Source organism: Parus major, chromosome 2 (genome assembly GCF_001522545.3).
Source record: "Parus major isolate Abel chromosome 2, Parus_major1.1, whole genome shotgun sequence".
NCBI lineage: Eukaryota > Metazoa > Chordata > Aves > Passeriformes > Paridae > Parus > Parus major.
Genome location: NC_031769.1, coordinates 127,836,281 through 127,856,198, shown reverse-complemented (window position 1 = coordinate 127,856,198; position 19,918 = coordinate 127,836,281). Strand labels below are relative to the sequence as shown.

The window sequence follows — 19,918 nt, the reverse complement described above, 5'->3', positions numbered from 1 at the left end:
CACAGCTCGCCAACCCCAAGGACGAAGGCAAAGCTCTCACTAAGATGGCTTCTCCTTCTTACTTCCACACTGCTCAGTTTTCCTGCTTCAGGGGCAACTCAGTCTGCTCCTCTGCAGCTACAAAACTGCTGCAAATCCAAGTCTTGCTATAAAGGAAAATTAAAATTCAGGTTAACTGTGTGCTTCTGAGTCCACTCAAAACTATAAGAAATGCTTCTTCAGATACATCAACAACAAGCAGAAAGAGAAAGAAAATACTGTCCCACTGATAAGAGAGGTGATTTTGTCACTGACAATGCTGAAAAGGCAAAGGTTCTCAACACTTCCTTCACCTCTGTCTGTACCAGCAGTGCTGGGCCCCCTGCCATGGGGTAAAATAATCCATGCTGATGCATCCACAAGGGCATCACCAGTAGAGATCAAGAAGTCATTATCCCACTCTGCTCAGTGCTTATCAGCACACACTGGAATTCTGTGCTCAGTTTTGGTCCCTGCTGAGCAAAAAACATGTGAAGAGGCTGGAGAAGGTCCAGAGAAGAGCCACAAAGATGTTCAAATGACTGGGAAGCCTGAGAGGGGCAAAGGCTGAGAGAAGTGGGTTTGTTCAGCCTTGAGAAAAGAAGGCTTAGGGGAGGCCTCCTCACCATGTTCCACTATTTGATGGGTGGCTACAGACAAGATGGATACCCTCTTTTTACAAGGAGTCACACAAAAAAGACAGGGGGTATTGGGTAAAAGTAACTCCTGAGGAAGTTACAACTACTTACACAAGGAAAACTTTTCACAATGAGAACAATCAGCCATTGGAATAATCTCCCCAGGGAAGGGGTGGATTCTCCAATACTGTACACTCCTGAGATTTGGCTGCCAGTATGCTGGGCCATCTTGCCTAGATTGTGCTTTTACCAAGAAAGGTTGGATGAAATGTTCCTTGAGGTCAGTTCTTTCCAACCTGTATCCTATGATTCTACAGTTTAAAAGCATGGCCAGTTTACGTGCGTGCTCTTGGCTGTGAACTGTGGTGGTTCAGCAGGACTTTGAAGAGAGGAAAATTGAATGATGCAGGAACATTCTCCACGTCTCTTATTGTGAGCCAAACACTTTTTTTATACAAAAGTCTTGAGAACCCTACACCAGAAGGAGGTGAAGTGGCATGACCTGTGATACTTACTCTAAATTATGCATATATAACAGCACCCAAGGATATCATGAAATCTATTATGACAAACATATGCTGAAAGGTTTGCAACATAAAGGGCTAGTTTTCATTATCCATTGAAGGTGAATTTAGCCCTAAACAAAATATACAGGAAAACACAGTTGTTAACGTGATGGGAATTATTACAGTGTAATAATAAATGGGTGTTGTTTGTTATTGGGAAATTCACTATCTACATATATAGGCTTGTTTTTAAAAAGGGAAAATCAGGCTAACCTAACAGATGGTTGGAAGATATAATATGCAGACAGAGGAACAAAAACCCCCAAACCCCTCAAAGTAAGCCACTTCTTCACACTCTGACCAGCAGGTTGAGGAAGACGATTCTGCCCCTTTACTCAACTCTTGTGAAATCCCGCCTAGAGTACAGCTCTAGGTCCCCCCAAAACAAGAAAGATTTAGACCTGTTGAAGCAAGTCCAGAGGCGGGTCATAAACATGACTGGAGGGCTGGAGTACCTCTCCTGTGAGGACAGGCTGAGAGAGTTGCATTCCAGTACTTCAAGGGGACCTAAAAGAAGGCTGGAGATGGACTTTTGACCAGTGTGTGCAGTGACAGGACAAGGGGGAATGGCTTTAAATTGAAAGAATGTAGGTTTAGATTGGATACTTGGAAGAAATTCTTTACTGTGAGTGTAGTGAGGCACTGGCACAGGTTACCCAGAGAAGTTGTGGATGTCCCATCCCTGAAAGCATTCAAGGCCAGATTGCATGGAACTCTGAGCAACCAGGTCTAGTGGAAGGTGCTCCTGCCCACAGTAGGGGGTTGGCACTACATGATCTTTAATGTCCATTCCAACCCAAACCATTACATTATTCTGTGAAATGTGTTTGGATATTTAGAAGTTACTGGAGAGAAAAAAAAAAAAAAAAAAAAAGAAGAAAAAAAGGACCATAAGCTGATCAAAAGGACTACTTTAGGTAAAACAGAAAGGAGAATGTGCAGTGGAATCAGTCATGAACTATTATTTTTAAAGAGAAGAAGAAAAGGTGTTTCAAGAAGCTATATCTATCTGTCTTGCTCTAAAGGGCTAACAAGTCTTAAGAAAAATGGATATGAAGATTGTTGGTTTTTAAATCTTTTACTAATCCCTCTCACAGAGAAAAAGGGCCAAGATTAAATATCATACTGAGTACCTACCACAAGTGAACATCATAGTAGTCTGCAGGATTAGATTAAGAAAGAAAACCGAGGAATTCAGAATGAGATAATACAACAACAACATAAAAAAGTGAGCTGTGGTCAGGGATCAAAAGAAGAAAATGTGACCACATCTGTAACGACTGTAGCTGCCCTGAGAGGTTTCTTACCTGTAAGCTGATCATGCTTCTGTGAGGAGCAAATTCAGGGCCTAAGTTGCACTAACAGCACAGTTCCGACTCAAAACAAGAAGGAGCTATCAGATCTCAGGTGGTTTCTGGTCTTCATTTTTCTTTTTAAGTAACAGTCATCTTTTTCTAATGGCTTAATGTCAAAAGTATGCTTGAAGGAGGTATTTCTACGTGGAAAGTTGGCAGCCCTGCCCAGGTTCCATTGATTCAGTGGAACTGGCTGTAGTCCTTGTGGGACAAGTGCTCCCTTAATTTTAGACAAGTCTACTTCAAACATAATTAGACAGGAGGCTTTTTTTTCTCTTTTTTGCCCTACGTGCTGAGAGAGACACATTACTTGTAATCATTATATACTAGTTTATTGATCGTGGCTTTTCAGTATTCACTGTAGATAGGCTTGTTTTAACAGAACTCTCAAGAGACACATCTGGTTAACAAACAATTACCAATTGAAGGTATAGAAACAAGCACAGGGATTTTGTCAGGACATCCAGAAATGTGCAGGGTATTTTGACAAAAGGTGAAAGGGCTTTTCTCTTGAATCTGGTATTTTTTAAGGGATGTTCCTAAAGTCCATTTAATGACATTTTAGGAGTCATTCAATATATTCTTTTCATCTCAGCTTCCTATATTTCAATATTTGAAAAGATTGAACAAATGGAAATTATTCTCAGGAACTGCATATATGGAAAACCTATGAGAGCCCACACAATGGCTCATTACTTATAATATAGGTTACCATTAAAATGTATTCCAGTTATTAGGAAAGCTGGAAGTGAGTCAATGATTTGAATAAACAAACACTTGGTTGCCCCACAGTTTAGTGCATCCCTGAGACGTCTGTAGGCTCCTTTCCCACGCCTCCTGTCTCACTCCTAAACTAGCAGAGGCTGTTGTGCAAGGCAACCTGGCAGCTCCTAATGAAGAGGTAGCTCAATGCACTCCTCAGAAGCAATTCCTGCACACAGTCCACTTCTGTACATTCGCTGCAGGGACAGGGCATCAACTGCATCCTGTGTGTATCAGAGGAGGAAGAAGAGGTTTTGCAGCTTGGGAAAAGAGAAGGATCAGCTTACTAGGCCAAAGGAATGTTACTGTGGTCCCCCCAAAGGGGCCCTGTGTTCTGGTTGCTTGGACAAGCTGAAATACAGCAGATCGGTGTGTCAGATACTAGAAGGAGGTGAGAAGACAGAAGAAGGTGCCAGCTTTTTGCCTTCCCCAAAAAGATTGGAGAGGGGTTTTTGTGTCTAAAAGATAAAAGAAACAGTGAAAACTTCAGCAAAAAGAAGCAACTCAGCCTCACAACTGACAGAGTAGTTTCCAGCCTTGCTAGGAAGCAGTAGCCCTACATGCAAATTCTTAGGTAATTGGATGAGGATAAACAGAAACAATACATGAAAGAAACAAATCCCAAACATCCATTGGGACAAAGTATGCATATTTCAATTCCTTAAGAGTCAAAGTCTGTATTTTCTAGAACAACTAATGTTTCCTGTTTCCATTAATGTCTCAGACTGGGCATCTCAAACCATGTAAAGTTGTTGGCCAACAGGTTTATATTTACCCTGGGAGTCAAGGTGAGATTCATGACACTGTTGCTTATTAAAGCTCTTGTTTTAATGTGCTTGGCTTTTGCAAGTTATGACACAGTAAATACATTTGTGTCACTTAGCAACCTCAGTTGTTTTTAAAGGAATGTCTTTTGTTCTTGGAAATATATTATAAATGCAGATTACAAAACAATCATTGGGGAATCTAAACTTGTCTTATTTGGATGGTGTTCTGGCCTCTCCCCATTCTGCATTTGAAGTGTGCACAGGAAATTAATTTACTTTGCACAAACATCCTTCATTGACACTAGTGTTATGAAGAGAAGCTCTGCATATTTAACAAATATGACAGAAGTTTCTGTTGAAAATAAAGGATGTGAGAAACGCCTGGAGAAAGGACTGGAAAGGAGCTCCTAGTCACTGGGTTCACCCAGTTCAAAGCTGTCTTACTGTTTTGTAAACAACACTATAAATACTTTAACACTGTGATGCAACACTACATAGTCTCTATCATGAATTTATCAACCTGATTCACTTCTACACATGCCAAAGTCTGAGATCACAGATCATGCAGCTCCAACAAAAGGGTTTGAAATGTAAAGGCCTGCATAAATGAAGTAATATTTATAATTTTCACATTGACGTGGTTACAGGGTCTCCATAACAGATTAGAACACGTGCATGATCCTGAACACAGACATGTAGTCAAAGGACTGAGATTACACTGGATTGCAGACTTCAAAGGATTTAAGGGTTTTCTTTGTCTTTAATAGGTTTAAAGCTCAGAATTCACATCCAGTTGTCCATGTTGTCAGGATCAATACAAAAGGTAAAATATATAAGTTAACCTTTATATTCTGAAATTAAAATATATCCACAGGAAACACAATAAAATTATGTCCTTTTTTTTAGATGGACACATAATTAATATAATTAGTACTTGTTTATGCAACTCAGATTTTGTCCTCTGCTAAGAATACCTGAAAGACAAGTATTACTAAAAGTATCTTAAAGACTTTTTTAAACATTTGAACAGATAAAGTGAGAGTGCAAGTGAACAATAATCATAAAAGGGATCAACCACTGTTCTCAACTGTAATGTCTCATTAATAGAATTACTTAGATGACAGGTTGCCATGAGAATTTTGGCAATCCCAGTAGAGAAGCAAACCATACACAGAAATACATCTGGAAAATAAAAAAGAATAGCATCAATGGTTATTATTAAATTTCTGCTCAGAAAAATACTGTCAGAGGTCAGAAAAATTTTCTCAACAGTTTTGCAACTCCTTTTATGCTTTTACTTTAGGAAGAACCTCCCCCTATCCTCTGTGTTCTATGCTTTGGGGTTTTGAAGATTTTTTAAATTGCAATTACTGTGGTAAACTGCTAAAGTAAAAGCAGAGCTGCAGAGCTCATCTCCAGCGGTAGAAGACCAAATATGATAACCAGGCTGTGATCCTCCTAATTTAAAAGAGAATACAGTGAGTAAGCTATAGCTTACTCAGGACTTGGTCAAATGACCAGATACAACAGATGAGGCCTTGGGTTCTTTGGGGCTGACCTGGCAGCCAACCCTGTCACTTACGCTCACAAACTGCATCAGGACACCTATGACAGCCTCTTATTACAAAACACACTGTTGAAGTTGTTCTCATTTCTAAGGAGGGGCACTAGCAAACAGCTACCTGTTCATGAACTGCTGTAGTATTCTACCAGGAACATCCAATAATGGCTGTGGACAGTTTAGATCTGCCCCTAGCATGGATTGGGGTTTAATCCCAGAAAGGTCTCTGGGTGCTGACAGACTGAGATCCATTCCACAGATATGATTATGACGTAAATTCATATTGAGCCCTCTTTGGTACAGTTTTCCCACATAAACAAATCTTTGAGGGAGAACCACAGATACAGGATATAATGTCTTCTCCAGCATTTTAGCTTTTCTCTCATCATCCAGTGAAAAGAGCAGATAGTAGCAAAGTAATGGCTGAGATTCCCAATTCCTCTAGCAGGTATTATAATAATCTGAAACACCCTTCTCCTGAAGGTCCACAAATCTCATTTTGTTCAGCTGGTAAATCTATTAATCCTGATCAGTAGTATTCAGAGTAAACATTTACAGTGTGTTTAGTCCTAAAACCCTCAGCAGATACTCAGTCCACTATCAACCAGTAATCATGAAAATTTTGCGTTTAAAAAGATCTGAGGACATCAGGATTCTGCTAATGAGTGCACTCTGAGCTCCCTATCTGTGGCAATGATCTGCACGATCCTGCAAGCTCTTCCCAGCACTGCCGTTGGTTAGGGATGCAATGAAGCACGATTTGCGATTATCATTCCCGGGCTCATGAAAGCCCCAGGTGTAGATGTAATCACAAGCAGCATTGAGCTTTTGCTGGTATAGCTTATTTTGCTTTTGTGGGAGAAGAAAAGGCTGGAATAAGCTGTACTGGTTTATTGCAGTCTTGCTTGTATAGAATACCAGATTACCTACTCAGAAGTGATCTGAATATAGATCTCCCTTGGAGTTGAAGTAGATCCATCCACTGCATTTATGCAGGCCTGCTTCTATTGATTTTGAATAGATACTGTATAAATAAGGAATAAAGGCAAAAGTGTTGAAAATATTGGGGGGCGGGTAGGGGTCAAGAAAATCTCACTTTTTGATCATCTGTAGAAAAATGTGATCTGATTTTTAATTGACAGTTACCACAAAGGTGCCGAAAATAAGAAGGTATCGGTACTTTAAGTATGCACATTAATAAATAATATGCAATTAGGTAGCATGATTTACACCCAGCTCATATAAATCCAGGCAGAGGATGCAGCAATAGGCTTGGACACCTAGGCTGGAGTGACCAAGTGCAGATAGCAGTCATGTTCACAAACATGGGCATTTATGCACAAGGTCTCTTGCTCTGTACAGCAAGTGGAAGTAGCTCAGGAGAACGTGAGGACAAACGGACCAAAGGACATGCCCTGTCCTTTGCCAGCCGCTTACTGATTAATCAAAGGTGCAATGGTGAGAGCACTTACGTGTATGTGCAACTTACACCTTACAAGCTGTTCCCAGCGGAGCCGACCACATGCCCCATCACGTGAATATAAGCGTGTTCTGGCCTATGTCCCCAGAGCTCCAACACCCAGAAAACCTTATTTAAGGTTCAGCGCCTACTTGAATGATGCAGTGACAGGAAAAAGGGAAGGAATGGGACTGGGACACGAAGAGACAGGGCAGAGCCTTGATGCAGGTGGTGAAGTAAACCGCAGGCTGACAGAAATCCCGACAGAACACCTGCACGGAGTTACTTCACGTCTGCTAATTCTGGTGATGCAAAATAAGGTTCCTAATGCATTTCTATGTCAAGGAATTAAATCTCAAACCAGTGCGCTGCTGGTGTGGGCACAGAGCGGGCACAGCAGTCAGGGCACAGACGGCCGGCGAGCGCGAACCGAGCGGTCAGAGCCGGGCGCTGCGGTACGAACGCGCGGCGATCCCAGCACGGAACCTTGCGGGAGACTGCGCTGGGTACCGGGGATCGCAGCGGTCGCTCCCGGAGAGGCCGCTGCGGGCCGGTCGCGCTCCGCTGGGAAGCGCCAGCTCCCGCTGCAGGCGCGCGGTGCTGCGGGAGAGCCGCACGCGCGCAACCGCCGGGCGCTTACGGGGGCAACGGCGCGCGCCCGCACCGGCGCCCCGCGGGCCGTTAACGGCGGGGCGGGAGCGATACCGGCCGAGCGGTCACCGGGCGGCCACGGGGCGGTCACCGGGTGCCGCTCGCCCTGCCCGCTGCCCCCCGTGCCCCCATCTAAGCGACCGTCCCGAGGCGACGGGGCGGTGCGGGACCCTCCGCCGCGCCGCCCGCCCCGCCCCCTCCTGCCAATCACCGATGCTCCACCCCCGAGACCCGAGGTGCGGGGTTTGAAAGCGGGCCGGTCTACGCGGCGCGTAGACGGGGGGGAGAAGGGAACGGAATAGGGAGCATCGCACTCGGTGGTCGCGGGGCGGCCTCGCCCGGCCGGCGGTGCCCGCTGGCGGAAGCGGCGCCCGGACTGTCGGCCGAGCCTTCCCCGGTCGGGGTCCCGGTCCCGGGAGCGGCCGGCGAGAGGTTGGTCCGGAGGGCCGCCCCCCTCCCCCCCCCCGGCCGGCGCAGTGGGAGGCGCCCGGGTGCAGCCCCTGCAGTAGCCGGCGGGGACGAGCGGCGGCGGCGGTGACCGGGGCGAAGGAGCGCGGCCGCTGGCGGCGGCGGCGGAGCCCCCGCCGGGCGGGCCGCGGGAGCGGGGACCCGGCAGAGATGCCGTGCCGCCCGGGCGAGCGCTTCCTGCTGCTGGAGCGCCCGGTCGCCGTGGGACAGGCGGGCTCCAAGGAGGTGGACGCGCTGGTGGCCAAGCTGGGCGAGGTGCTGCAGCTAAGCGCCCAGCGGGCGCCGCCGCCGCCCCGCGCCCCCAAGCACCTGGGGCCGGGCAGCGCCCGCGACCGCGCCGCCCCCTACTCGCCACGGTGCTGCAGCGGCGGCGGGGCCGGGGCCGGGCTGCTGGCGCCGCGGGGACCGGCCCCGCCGCAAGCCCACTCGCAACACGTTGAGGCTCCGCGGCCGGACCGGAGCGGCCAGCAGCGGGTGACCAAGCAGCTGTGCGGACGGGGCTGGCTGCGGAGCGCCGCCCGCCGGAGGAAGCAGCCTCCGCCGGGGCCGGGCGACGGGCCGGCGGAGGAGGAGGACCCGCACCGGCTCCTGCAGCAGCTCATCCTTTCCGGCAACCTCATCAAAGAAGCCGTCCGGCGGCTGCAGCTGGCGGCGGCAGCGGCGGCGGCAGCGGCATCCGCGGCCTCCAGCGGCAGCGCCTCGGCGGGGAGCGGCGGCGCGGACGGCGAGGCGGCGGCGGCGGCGGTGCAGCCCCTGCAGTAGCCGGCGGGGACGAGCGGCGGCGGCGGTGACCGGGGCGAAGGAGCGCGGCCGCTGGCGGCGGCGGCGGAGCCCCCGCCGGGCGGGCCGCGGGAGCGCGGTGCGGGCTCCGCCAGGATGTAAGTGTGTCCCGGCGGCTGGGCCCCCCGGGCCGGGGCCGGTTGGGGCGGGGAGGGTGCCCGAACCCCCCCGCCCCAAGGTCACCCGCGGCGCGGACCCCGCGGAGCCCCAGCCGGCGAGGCCGCGCACGCCGCCCGCCCCGAGCCGTTGTTGTGCCCCCCTTCTCCTCTGCCTTCCCCGGGAGCTCCTCCTTCTCCTCCCCCCGCCGGGGCAGCCTGGCCGAGGCCGCGGACCCCCCCGCCGCCGGTCCCCCGCTGCCGCGGAGCTCCTCCGTCTCCCAGGAGCCATTTGCAATAATCCTCGCTGACCCCGGCGGGAGGTGTTTCCTTTCCCCTCCCGGGCTGGTTTGGTTTTTTGTTGGGGGTTTATTTGTTGTTATTTTAACGTTTATTGTTATTATTTCTCGTTGTGACTGTATGAAGCAGTTTTTAAAAATGTGAATATCAAAGCTGGAAGGCAGCTGGACTTAGAACAAATGAGTGAATGGAGCCTGAGATGCATTGTTCACATAAGGTAGCCGACACAAGTTTTTTCTACCAAAAAGAAAAACCCTGAATCCACCCTTTCCCGACAAACTCAATGGCTCAAGTACAAGATGCAGCTGTTGATTTTAAATATATGCACTTCGTACCGGAGCGTTTGAAATGTGTTCCTGATTTACAGGACTTACTGTCTTAATTAACCTGTCTGTATTGAATAAACGTGGTCTTGTTTTTATTTTTGGGTCTGTGTCTCATTGTTAAGGAGAAATGAATTCTGATTCATGAGAACAAAACTGTGTAGGCACGTTCCCCCTTGATCTTCTTTCAGTTGTAAGATCTCCATTTTGCAAGCAAAAAAAAAAAAAAAATCCCCACAACAATCCGCATAGTCTGATGCAGTGGGACACCGGTTATTAATGCACGGAGATGCAACTGAGCCCCTTTGTTTGCCAGCAGCGTTCATTTGTAAGCCGTGAGACGCCCCTTCGAGCACCCGAGAATGTGGCTGTTGGAATTTTTAAGTGAAATCATACTGAAACAAAAACTAGGTATTTGGTGCTGGGGAAGGAACATGGCTTGTGTTGGTCACTTGTTCGGGTTGTTTTGATTTTTTTTTTTTTTTTTTTTCGGTTCTCTGAGGATAGAAAAAAGACTCTAGGAAGGAGAAGAGGTCTAGGCAGCAATCAAAAAAAGATTAAAATCTATAAACCAGAATTTGATAATTCAATGCTGGTCATAAAGTTCCAATACCTATTTTGAATAGCTTCCTTTGTAAAAATCCTATGTTGGGTTTTTAGGAGCCATTGAGCTTCAAGATCAGAACTGAACACATCAGACAGACTGGAGCTTAACAATCTCCCAACCCCCACTCAATTTGAGGTAAAAGCTTCTCCTTTGAAGAAGGTAGCAATCCCACATGAAAGAAAATGGAAGATGTTTGCCTTTGTCCAAGAGAGCAATTTGAGCAACTACATTTACTTGTGTGATTAGTTCTTTCGTGAATACATTAAATCCACAAAATATTTTAGATTTCTCTCTTGGCCACAGCTGCTACTAGAACCTGATGCTGAAGGTTTTTGTGATGTCTCACTGGATTCCCCCTGCATTAGGACCAGTATGTGATATTATTAGCTTTATCTTGACTAATTTGTAAGTTGAATGTAGTTTTTCCATATCAAAGCATGTAAAATGCAAAAAAAAAAAAAAGAAGTTCTGTGCATTTTTGAATCTTCTTAATTACTAACATCTGAAGTCCTTTCTCATAACCTGGGCTGCTTTTGTGGCATTTTGCACTTGGAAAAGATTCGGATCTGCCATTAATTCTTACTGTTTAATACAATGATATACTGTGTCAGTTATCCTTCAAATGAATTTTCATTTGCAATTTACTTTTTTCTTTCTTTCTCCAGGAAAAAGTTCAATAGCAGGTACAAAGAATATAACCACTAGCCACAACTGAAGAACTAGTTATTCTTGTATTTGTCCTTTAGATGCTCAGGGAGGTAGGTATTTGCTGTGCAGATGTTGAATTTGAACCCAGGGATGAGTAGTTCAATTACTAAAAAAGCTGGAGGAAACAAGCTAAAAGCTGGGCATAGTTGGTGGAGCCTGAATAGTTAACTATGGTTAAAAACATATGGGTGGGGGTCAGCTGTAATTCTGAAAGCTGGCGAGTTTGACTTGAACTTTTTGCCACTGATAATTATGCATCGATTTTGCATCTCCTTTCCCTCCCCCCCTTCCTCCTCCCCAAACCCTAGCCCCTGTATACTAATGAGAACAGCTAACTTTACAAGTGTCCTTTGTAGTCATTGAAAGCCTCGAGACATTCCTTTTAAGGATTTTACTAGAATAACACTTTTCAATAAAGTGGCAGTTGAAGTGAGGCGTAGAAAAGATGCTAATAAATTTCACTGTGACTGGCTGGTTTTTAAGCTTCCTAAATTACTTCAAAAATAGCTTTTATTTTCTCCTTTGTGCAAGGCTGGGAGATGTATATATGAACAAGGTTATAGTAAGTTAAGTGTTACGCAGAGTGTGTGATGATTCAGTAAAAGGAATTTTGGCCCTTGTTTCAGATAACTTGAATAATTCACCGACACATCTTTGTCACTTATATCTTGCCATATAGGTATTTGTCTTCTTCAAAATATAGAACATGTCACTCCTTCATAAGGGAATGGATAAAACATGGCTCATTTTGGTTTTGGAAGACATATTTTAAAAGATGTTGGACCAGCTGAATTATTGCCAGAAGGTTTCTGTTGACTTGTTGCAAATTCTCCTTTCCTTTGCCTTGTGCTACACTATGCAAGCATACAAACTGATATAAAAATCATCATCTGCTTTGTTTCCCAAACAAGATAGAAAGTGTTGACCTGGGAAATAATAATTTTTCCAAGTTTATATATCTATGTTTTAGAGGTGGAGTTTCTTTAGTATATTAAGTCTGTGCCAGTCCTCAAATACCTGTTGTTGGTTTCTAGAGAAGCAAAGTGGAAATACATTTGGCCTTCACAGTATGCTTAAACTTTCTTCATTTGTAAGTGAAAATATAAGTTTACTTACAGGTTTAAATTTGGAATAAAGTTGTCTTTTCATGATAGACATTTAGCTAGGTTTTGGCTCTTTTTTTTCTGTACTGTGAAGAAAAATTGTTCAAAACACACAGATTTTGCAGTGGGTGACGAGCTATAGAACTAAAGTAAATAATTTAGATTTTTGTAACAAGTAATATTCCAATGCCTTGGGGAAGAAAATTAATTTCATTTTATCTACAGGAGGCTATATGTTTGGAGGGTAAACTTGATTTTAAATAATGTTGTAAACAAATGAACTGAAGGCTCACAACCCCATCTTTCAATGTGCCTCTCAGTGGTGTTGCACTAGCACGGCACTGGGCTGTCACAGATTTTTCATTTGTAGTCTACATTGCTGCTTAACTCCTCCTGAGTTCTCTCTATATCTGGACAACTGTTTTCCTGACTGCCCAAAACTCAGCTTTGCATCCTAGTTATATCTTGTTCTTTGTATTCCCATGTTCCCTGAGCTCTTAAAAGTAACTCAATTTAGCCAGAAGTCTGGCAGGTAGAATGATTTTTGTCTGCTATTTCCCTCGTGTGACCCATCTCACTTTTAGCTCACTATTGTGTATTGTACCAGAACTTTGAATCTACTGTAGAAATTATGTTGGTGTGGTATTTGGCATGATAAACATGGTGGGAAAGCAGGGACTCCACCCTAAGTCCTTAAAATGAGGTTTAGAAGAAGCCTTTCAAGCAAATAGCAAGTGCATCACACAGAAGGCGTAAGGGAGAAGGATGTGTGCTGGTTAATGCACAATTTAAGTTCTGGTCAGCTGGGGCCAGTCCCAGTGTTAGTGACTTCTCTTCCATCTCTGTATAAAAAAGATTTCTCATTCCCTCCTAGTCCCTAGCCCCAAGATTTTCATCTTTTCACCTAGCATTCCCTGCCTTAGCCAGGCCATTATTTCAGCTTGTGGTTGAAGTATTTCACTTTTACATCTCTTTTGCCCATGTCATATTACTCTTCCCAAATACTAAGTAGCTTTGTTCTTTTAAGTTGCTTTTTGGTGGGTGCTTTTGATGTGCTCGTTTATTTGATTTTCAATAAAATATTGTCACTCAGTCACTTGGTGGCCATGATCTGGTTAACTCCTTACAAATCTTGCCATGTGAGTTGGAGGCAAGTTACAAGTGTCCTTCAGCTTGTGCAGCATAGGGCAGAAATCAGAGGAGAAATCCTTCAATGAAATGAACAGATGAAGTTAGCAGAAGAATTCTTTTCAGCTTCCATGGGAATTTCCTCCTGATATGGTTTGGTTTGTTTTTGTTGTTTGGTTTGTTTTCTTGGTTTTGATTTTTATTTTTTTTTAGAATTGGGAAATACCACGTAAAGTGGTACAATGACTACATAAATGCCATTGGGGTGACAAAAAAATGGCATCAGCAAACTTATTTCCTGAGTCAATGAATTTGGTTCACTTTTTCTCTTCCAAAAATTATGTTTTAGCTGTGTGACTAACCTCAGTCACATTTGTCAAAGCTGCAGAACTGCCATTATACAATTTCCTTGGCAAAAGGCAGCTGCTGGAAGAGTTGGTGCCCATAGAGAGAGGAAGGCTGCAGTGTGCCCGAGCTGCATTAGTGAACACTGTAAACTCCACAGCAGAGGAAGCTACAGGAAATCAGGCACCATAAATTCAGAGACGTGCAGCATTAGCTGTTCCTTATGCAATATCCTGTATTTAAATTGTATTATTTTTGCTTCCCATTATATAATATGGTGGTGTCTGGTGGAGTAATAAAGCCAGCTAAGAGTGCTGTTCATCACTGCAGGCATTAGGTAGGACATGAGCAATCAAAAGAAATTGTAAAAACCACCTTGTCTCTGTGTCCTCCTTGTAATTACTGATTTGGCAGGACTTCATTCATGAAAAGGTGCTAAGGATAGGCTGTAAGGTCCTGAGCTATATGAAGAAGTTTAATATGTTCAATTCGATCCCCAAGTACAAATTTTATAGCAGCAAAAATTTTAAAGCTAGGGTGAAAAAAATCCTGCTGGAACTTTGAGCTTGGAAGCCAAGTGGTAAATTTGAGAATAAATGGACCTGCTTTTGTTTTTCTCCCATACAGGTACTTCAGTCTTTATCCAAGGAACTTCACTCCTCCCTGGCACACTATGGGGCTTGTATCATCAGCTGCCCCTCAGGAGATGATCTCTGATTGATTTTACAGCTCAGTGGGATCACTTTCAGGAGCAGTGCTAACTTAAATACATTTTTCGTTTAGTGGTAAGGGATGAAACAGCACCAGGATAAAAATGTTTTAATTAGAGGAAATGGATCCTGGCTGGCTTAATAGTAAATATTTACTGCTCTAAGCATTTTACCATAAGAGATTGGGGCTTATTCTACCCGCATCACAACAATTGTCCTAGTTTCAAGGCTTAAATCTACAGAAGCATGGGCTCGCAGTTGAAGTGCAAATTTGGGTTATTAGTGTTCTTAAATCCACATTGCAAAGCCTTTTCTTGTTTACAAGACTAACTTAGTGTTCCAGAGGAAAGCACACAGGGCTGAAGCAGGTGTCTGAATGCATGTATGTACATCCCCAGCTTTCCTGTGAAATGGAAGATGGGGGGATACCTAATCCTCTCCTGTTGTCAGCAGGCAGCACTGGCAGTTGCTATTCTGGCAATGCCTCACTGGTGTGATATCCCGACATGGTTTTGAAAGGTAAAAAACCAGACACTTATGTTTTCCATCTTGCTGTTCTGCTCTGTTGTTAGTTTTCACCAGGCTGCTTTGACAGCTGCTCTCTTCCAGTGACTCCGTTGCAAACTTCCTCAGCTGCTGTCAGCTCTGACCTGAACTGTGGCTGGATTCTGGATCACAGGACATTGAAAACTTATTCCCATAAAAAATAAGTAAGTCAGCCTGGAGCATGCCCAGACTGGTAGCAGGATGAAAATAAGAAACATAAACTTCCACGTCTGCATTTGTATAGATATGTGCTTCTGTTCTTCTCTCACCTTCCACCCCCCACCCCCCTTTTTTAAGAGAGGCCACAGATGTCAAGAATCTCTGGAAATCAAACTACCTACCTCAGTAGGGGTTTAGAAATGATTCATGGCCCCTGTGTTCACTTTTCCCCTTCTTTTCCTGGAGAGCTTTTCAGAGCAAGTTTGGTTTGTGCTGATCCTGTTCTCCAATCTGCAGTGAAACAAAGATGCTTTGGGGCTAAAGAGCAAACATGCTCAGCCTGGGTGCTGTGCATGTGCACACACAAGCATGGATCAGATGTGATTTGCTGAAACAGTACTTACGTTCAGTGTCAAATGTGCAGATGTTTTATTGACACTGAGAATAGATACGGGCTTATACAAAGGACATGTGCTATTAATTAGATTTAAAACTAAATTTTCAGGAAAAAAATATAGTAAAATCTATGGAAGAATATTGTTGTGCTTTTCATCTTGTTTTAAAAGTTAAGGAAGTGTGTTTTAGTGTAATGCTGCCTTATGTCCTGTGTGTCTTGCCTTGATAGCTGCTCCTGAACAGGCCTTATTTTGGAAAAAGCAGATTAAACCCTATCAGACCTACAAAATTACTGTAAGAAATAGAGTTTCAAATGGATTTTGGTTTACCTGCTTCTTCCTGAACAAAACAGAAATCCTTATTGTAAGTTATATATCGATGCTGAATTACTCTTTGAAGAATGTCTTCATGTAGGAATGACTTAAGTGTGCAGTCAGCATAATACAGAGCTGCCTTATTATTGCAATCACTTTAATTTATCTGTTATTAAAGGTCTCAATTATTTTGGCTTCAGTAATTTTAAATATGGTTGCAGATGCATAGAAGTTGAAATTGTGTTATCCAGGAGGCACTACTTTTAAGTTCATAAACTCTAGGAAGTTTTAAATTGGAGAGTGGAAGTTAACTTGAATGGTAAAACTAGAGTACTGATTTTCCATGCGTGATTTCAACTTCACAAGTCATTCAGTTTATTTGCACCCTTGTGAATCAGCAGAGGAGATTAATAGATTGACACCAAATGTGATCTTTTGTAAGTGATAGTCATAGAATCACAGAATGGTTTGAATTGGAAGGGGCCTTTAAGATCAACCAGTTCCAACTCCCCTGCCATGGGCAGGGACACTAGACCAGACTGCTCAAAGCCCCATCAAACCTGGAGTTGAACACTGTTGGGGATGGGGCATCCACGGCTTCCTGGGGAACCTGTTTCAGTGCCTCACCACCCTCACAGCAAAGAGAAAGCCATTTCCTCCCCCTTGTCCTGTCATTACATACCCTGGTCAAAAGTCCCTCTCCAGCCTTCTTGTAGGGTCCCTTTAGTACTCCAGGTCGCAGGAGAGCAGAGCAGAGGGGAAGAATCACCTCCTACATAAGTAAACCTTTACCTTACTGGGTAGCTCAGTATCTTGGATGCCAGTCAGCTGTTTCATATCACCTGTTGTGTGGTGGAATAGCCCCCAGCAGCTCTTGTCCTGATGTCTGGCAGTTTGGCTCCATCTTGGTTAGAGTCACTTCCATGCTGTTGGATTTTGGAGCTTTAGCCATGGCTACAGTTGATTTTCCTGATAGCTCTGTGTGACATTATGGGTGTTGCAGTGTTTTCTGAGCCAGGAGAGCTGCCCTGCTGTACAGCCTGTGTCTGCTCAGATTCAAAGCTGCCTTCTGGGGATGGCGGTGGGAGGGTGATCAACATGGTTGGGCAGCAAGGTTCTCCCTGTGAGAAGCAGAGGGGCTGGCTAGCCCAACAAACCTGACTGCCTTGACTTCTGCATTTAATGCTGAGGGCTGACAATCAAAGAGTAGGAGTGGATGTTTCCCGTGGAAGCTGCCTCCAGAGAGGGATGTGGGACTGGCAAGTCAGGCTCTACATGAAAGACTCCTCGGGACACATTGGAGCTGATCAGGAAGAGAAAGAGAAGATGGGAAAACACTGCACAGAGGTGAGATTTGAAACAACACCAAGATGGGAAAAACGGTTTTAGGCACTCCAGATCAAAGAAACCCAAAAGGGTATATAAGCTTCAATTCCCCTTACTAAGTCCTGGAGGAAGATGTTACTGAAACTTTGACAGCAGATTATGTATCCCCATCATGAGAGGAAAGATTGTGAGAGACCCATCTGGAGAACTGCAGGTAGAAACAAACTTCCTGATGGGAAAACCAGTGGCATAGCAGAGAAAATTAAGAGAGGCTTGAATAGCTATCCCTGACTGCATACAAAAGAGTGTGGATATGTGGACAAGGACTATGGGCAACAGTGACTGTTCCTTCTGTTCTGGTGTGCTGTTGGCCTGGGTCTTGCTGGGGTTTTACCCTTTTCCTGTCACTGATTAACTCTGGGATCGTGGGTTTGCAGGACAGATGGCAGGACAGACACAGTTTGGGGGCTTGCTCTGTATCAGTACTCCTCAACACCCCAGCACTTGAGATCTGAACCTTTTGTCTAATGCTCCATTTAGAAGTCTTGGCCTCTGTGGGGAAGTGGGACAAGTACAGCACTGCCTGGTCTGATTTCTATAGCTGTGGCTCTAAAACAACCTGTGTGGTTATTGACTCCTTGGTTGTTGCAAAATGATTTTGAAAGCACTGGAGATGTAGCAGCTGCACCTTCCTCTTCAAGTTGTCTTTTTCTTTTTTTCTTTAAGTTAGTTGCTACTGCACTTCGACCCATATCACAATGAATGAAATTAAATATAAGTAATGTCTATTGGCTTGCTGCTCTTTTGACTGTACATTCAGCAATGATGACAGAATTTTGTTGGTACCAAAGACTTCAGCACTTATGTTGTCATTTATAGCTGACAGCTGAAATTCATGCCTCTGGGTGTTCCTGGCATCAACAGCTTCTCTTGAATAACTGCTGTTGCTCAGTTGTTTAACACTCACACTGTATTTGGTGATGTCTCTGGGGCATAGCGAAGCTCATTATATAATTTACCACATCCTTATCCTGGGTATAAGGATAAACCTCTTTCCCATGAAGACAGCCAGATATTGGAACAGGTTGCCCAGAGGTTGTAGACTCTCTCCTTGGTGGGTTTGATTAGACTGGAGAAAACACAGAGTAACATGGTCTGACTTCAGACCTGTCCCTGCTTTGGACAGGTTTCTGGACTTGAGATCTCTTGAGAGATGCTTCTGACCTAAATTATCCTATGATAGCACCAAGTTGCCACATTTGCTTGCAGCAGAATATTCCTTTTTATTGCAGTACATGGAATTCACCCAGCATTTCCCTAAATCTCAACTAGGAATAAGGAATCCAGGCTATGTGAATGTAGTCCTCAGCAAACATGTCATTTCAAGGCTTTTTCCTGCTGTAGGTTCATTCACCCTGACTACTACTCTCATTTAGGGTCCTATAATTGAAAAGAACATTCTCCTCAATTTCTTCTATGTCTAGATCCTGGTATTTCTCACTGAAATCTGTGAGGCTTCAAAAGCAATAGCATCCTTTCCCCAGGCACCAATTGCTCATCTACGACAAGGAGGACGTCCACTGTTCAGCTGATACTGCTCAGGCAGATACATGCACTTTCTTCTCCAGCAGTAGAAAAGACAGTCAAAAAGGACAAAGGATGGCAGATGTCATCATTGTGGTTTGGGCATTCTTTCCTCCATGGCTCACATCTAGAATACTGGGATCATACCTTTGGACTCAAGAGGAAACAAACCAGTGCAATGTTTGTGTGTGCCCAAAGGCAAGGGTTATTCCTAAAAGGCCAAGAAAAAAAGCCTTTTCCTGGATTTGAAGGACCCCAGTCCCCTGTGTTCTTAGAATTGTGTTCATAGTGGCAGCTCTTGTCTCAGAAAACCCAGTGTCTTGTGACTTGACGAGAGCTGACACCACCTTCTGTATCAGGAAGCAGTTTCCTGTGTACCAATGATTTCTCAGAAATTGTTCTAGGATGGTGCCTGTGTGGGTGTTTCTGATCACTGTGCCTGGACAACAAAATGACTCCACTTTTAGTTGTTCAAGATGAAAAGGGAATGTAAGGTCAAGTTTCTGTTTGGTACATAATTAAATTCACATCTTTTGCTTCAGATAAGCCATGAGCCTGAGATCACCTTTCAGTTGGAACCACCTTTGTGTGCCCTGTACATCTCTGCTACCCAGCATATACCTCCTATTCTTCTTTTGGCAAGGGCATTAGGAAATTCAGAAGAAAGCCCACATGTATGCTCTTAACAGGGCATGGCCAGCCCAGGCAGTTCATCGGTCCAGATCTCCTGAAGCTCTCACTTTAATCTTCAACAGCATAGGCAAGTTGTTCAGCTTTTCTGAATGACAGCATCTCTAAATCTCACCTGGAATATTGGTTGGCTGGCTTCCACAGGAATGGCTTCTTCAAAGTCAAGCCAAACTCCCCCAAGGTTTCAGTTATATAAGGTCAAATATTAAGGAAAAAAGCAGGGGTGTGTGTGTAGTTTTCTATAGTGGCAGAACACTGTGGTATTTCTTAGCAGAAAATGCATTTGTAACAGACGCATGTACACTCCCAGAGCAGAGTGTATATGGCCAACACATCTCCAAGAGCCAGCTCTGAGGAACTAACCATTCTTTCCCAATTAAATATCAAAAATAGGGAATGATGGATGGTTAAATCAGACTCATTGCATAATTTACTCTGGGGTAGGCCGTTCACGTTTTTTTCCAAGTGTGTCTCGGCACAAGGGCTTTTCTCGATCCTTAATTCTTTTCCTCTCTCTTATCTGAAATGCCATTATTCTCTGTGGCTCTCTGTGGGAGGC

General features: G+C 44.5%; 1 protein-coding gene across 1 annotated transcript; it reads left to right on the top strand.

Moving 5' to 3' along the window:
* The first annotated feature begins 8,331 nt into the window (after positions 1 to 8,331).
* LOC107216152 (GSK-3-binding protein-like) lies at positions 8,332 to 9,841 on the top strand. The gene has a single exon (XM_015652801.2). It carries the CDS (start codon positions 8,396 to 8,398, stop codon positions 9,005 to 9,007), a length of 612 nt encoding a protein of 203 aa, XP_015508287.1. The 5' UTR covers positions 8,332 to 8,395; the 3' UTR covers positions 9,008 to 9,841.
* Positions 9,842 to 19,918: the final 10,077 nt, after the last annotated feature.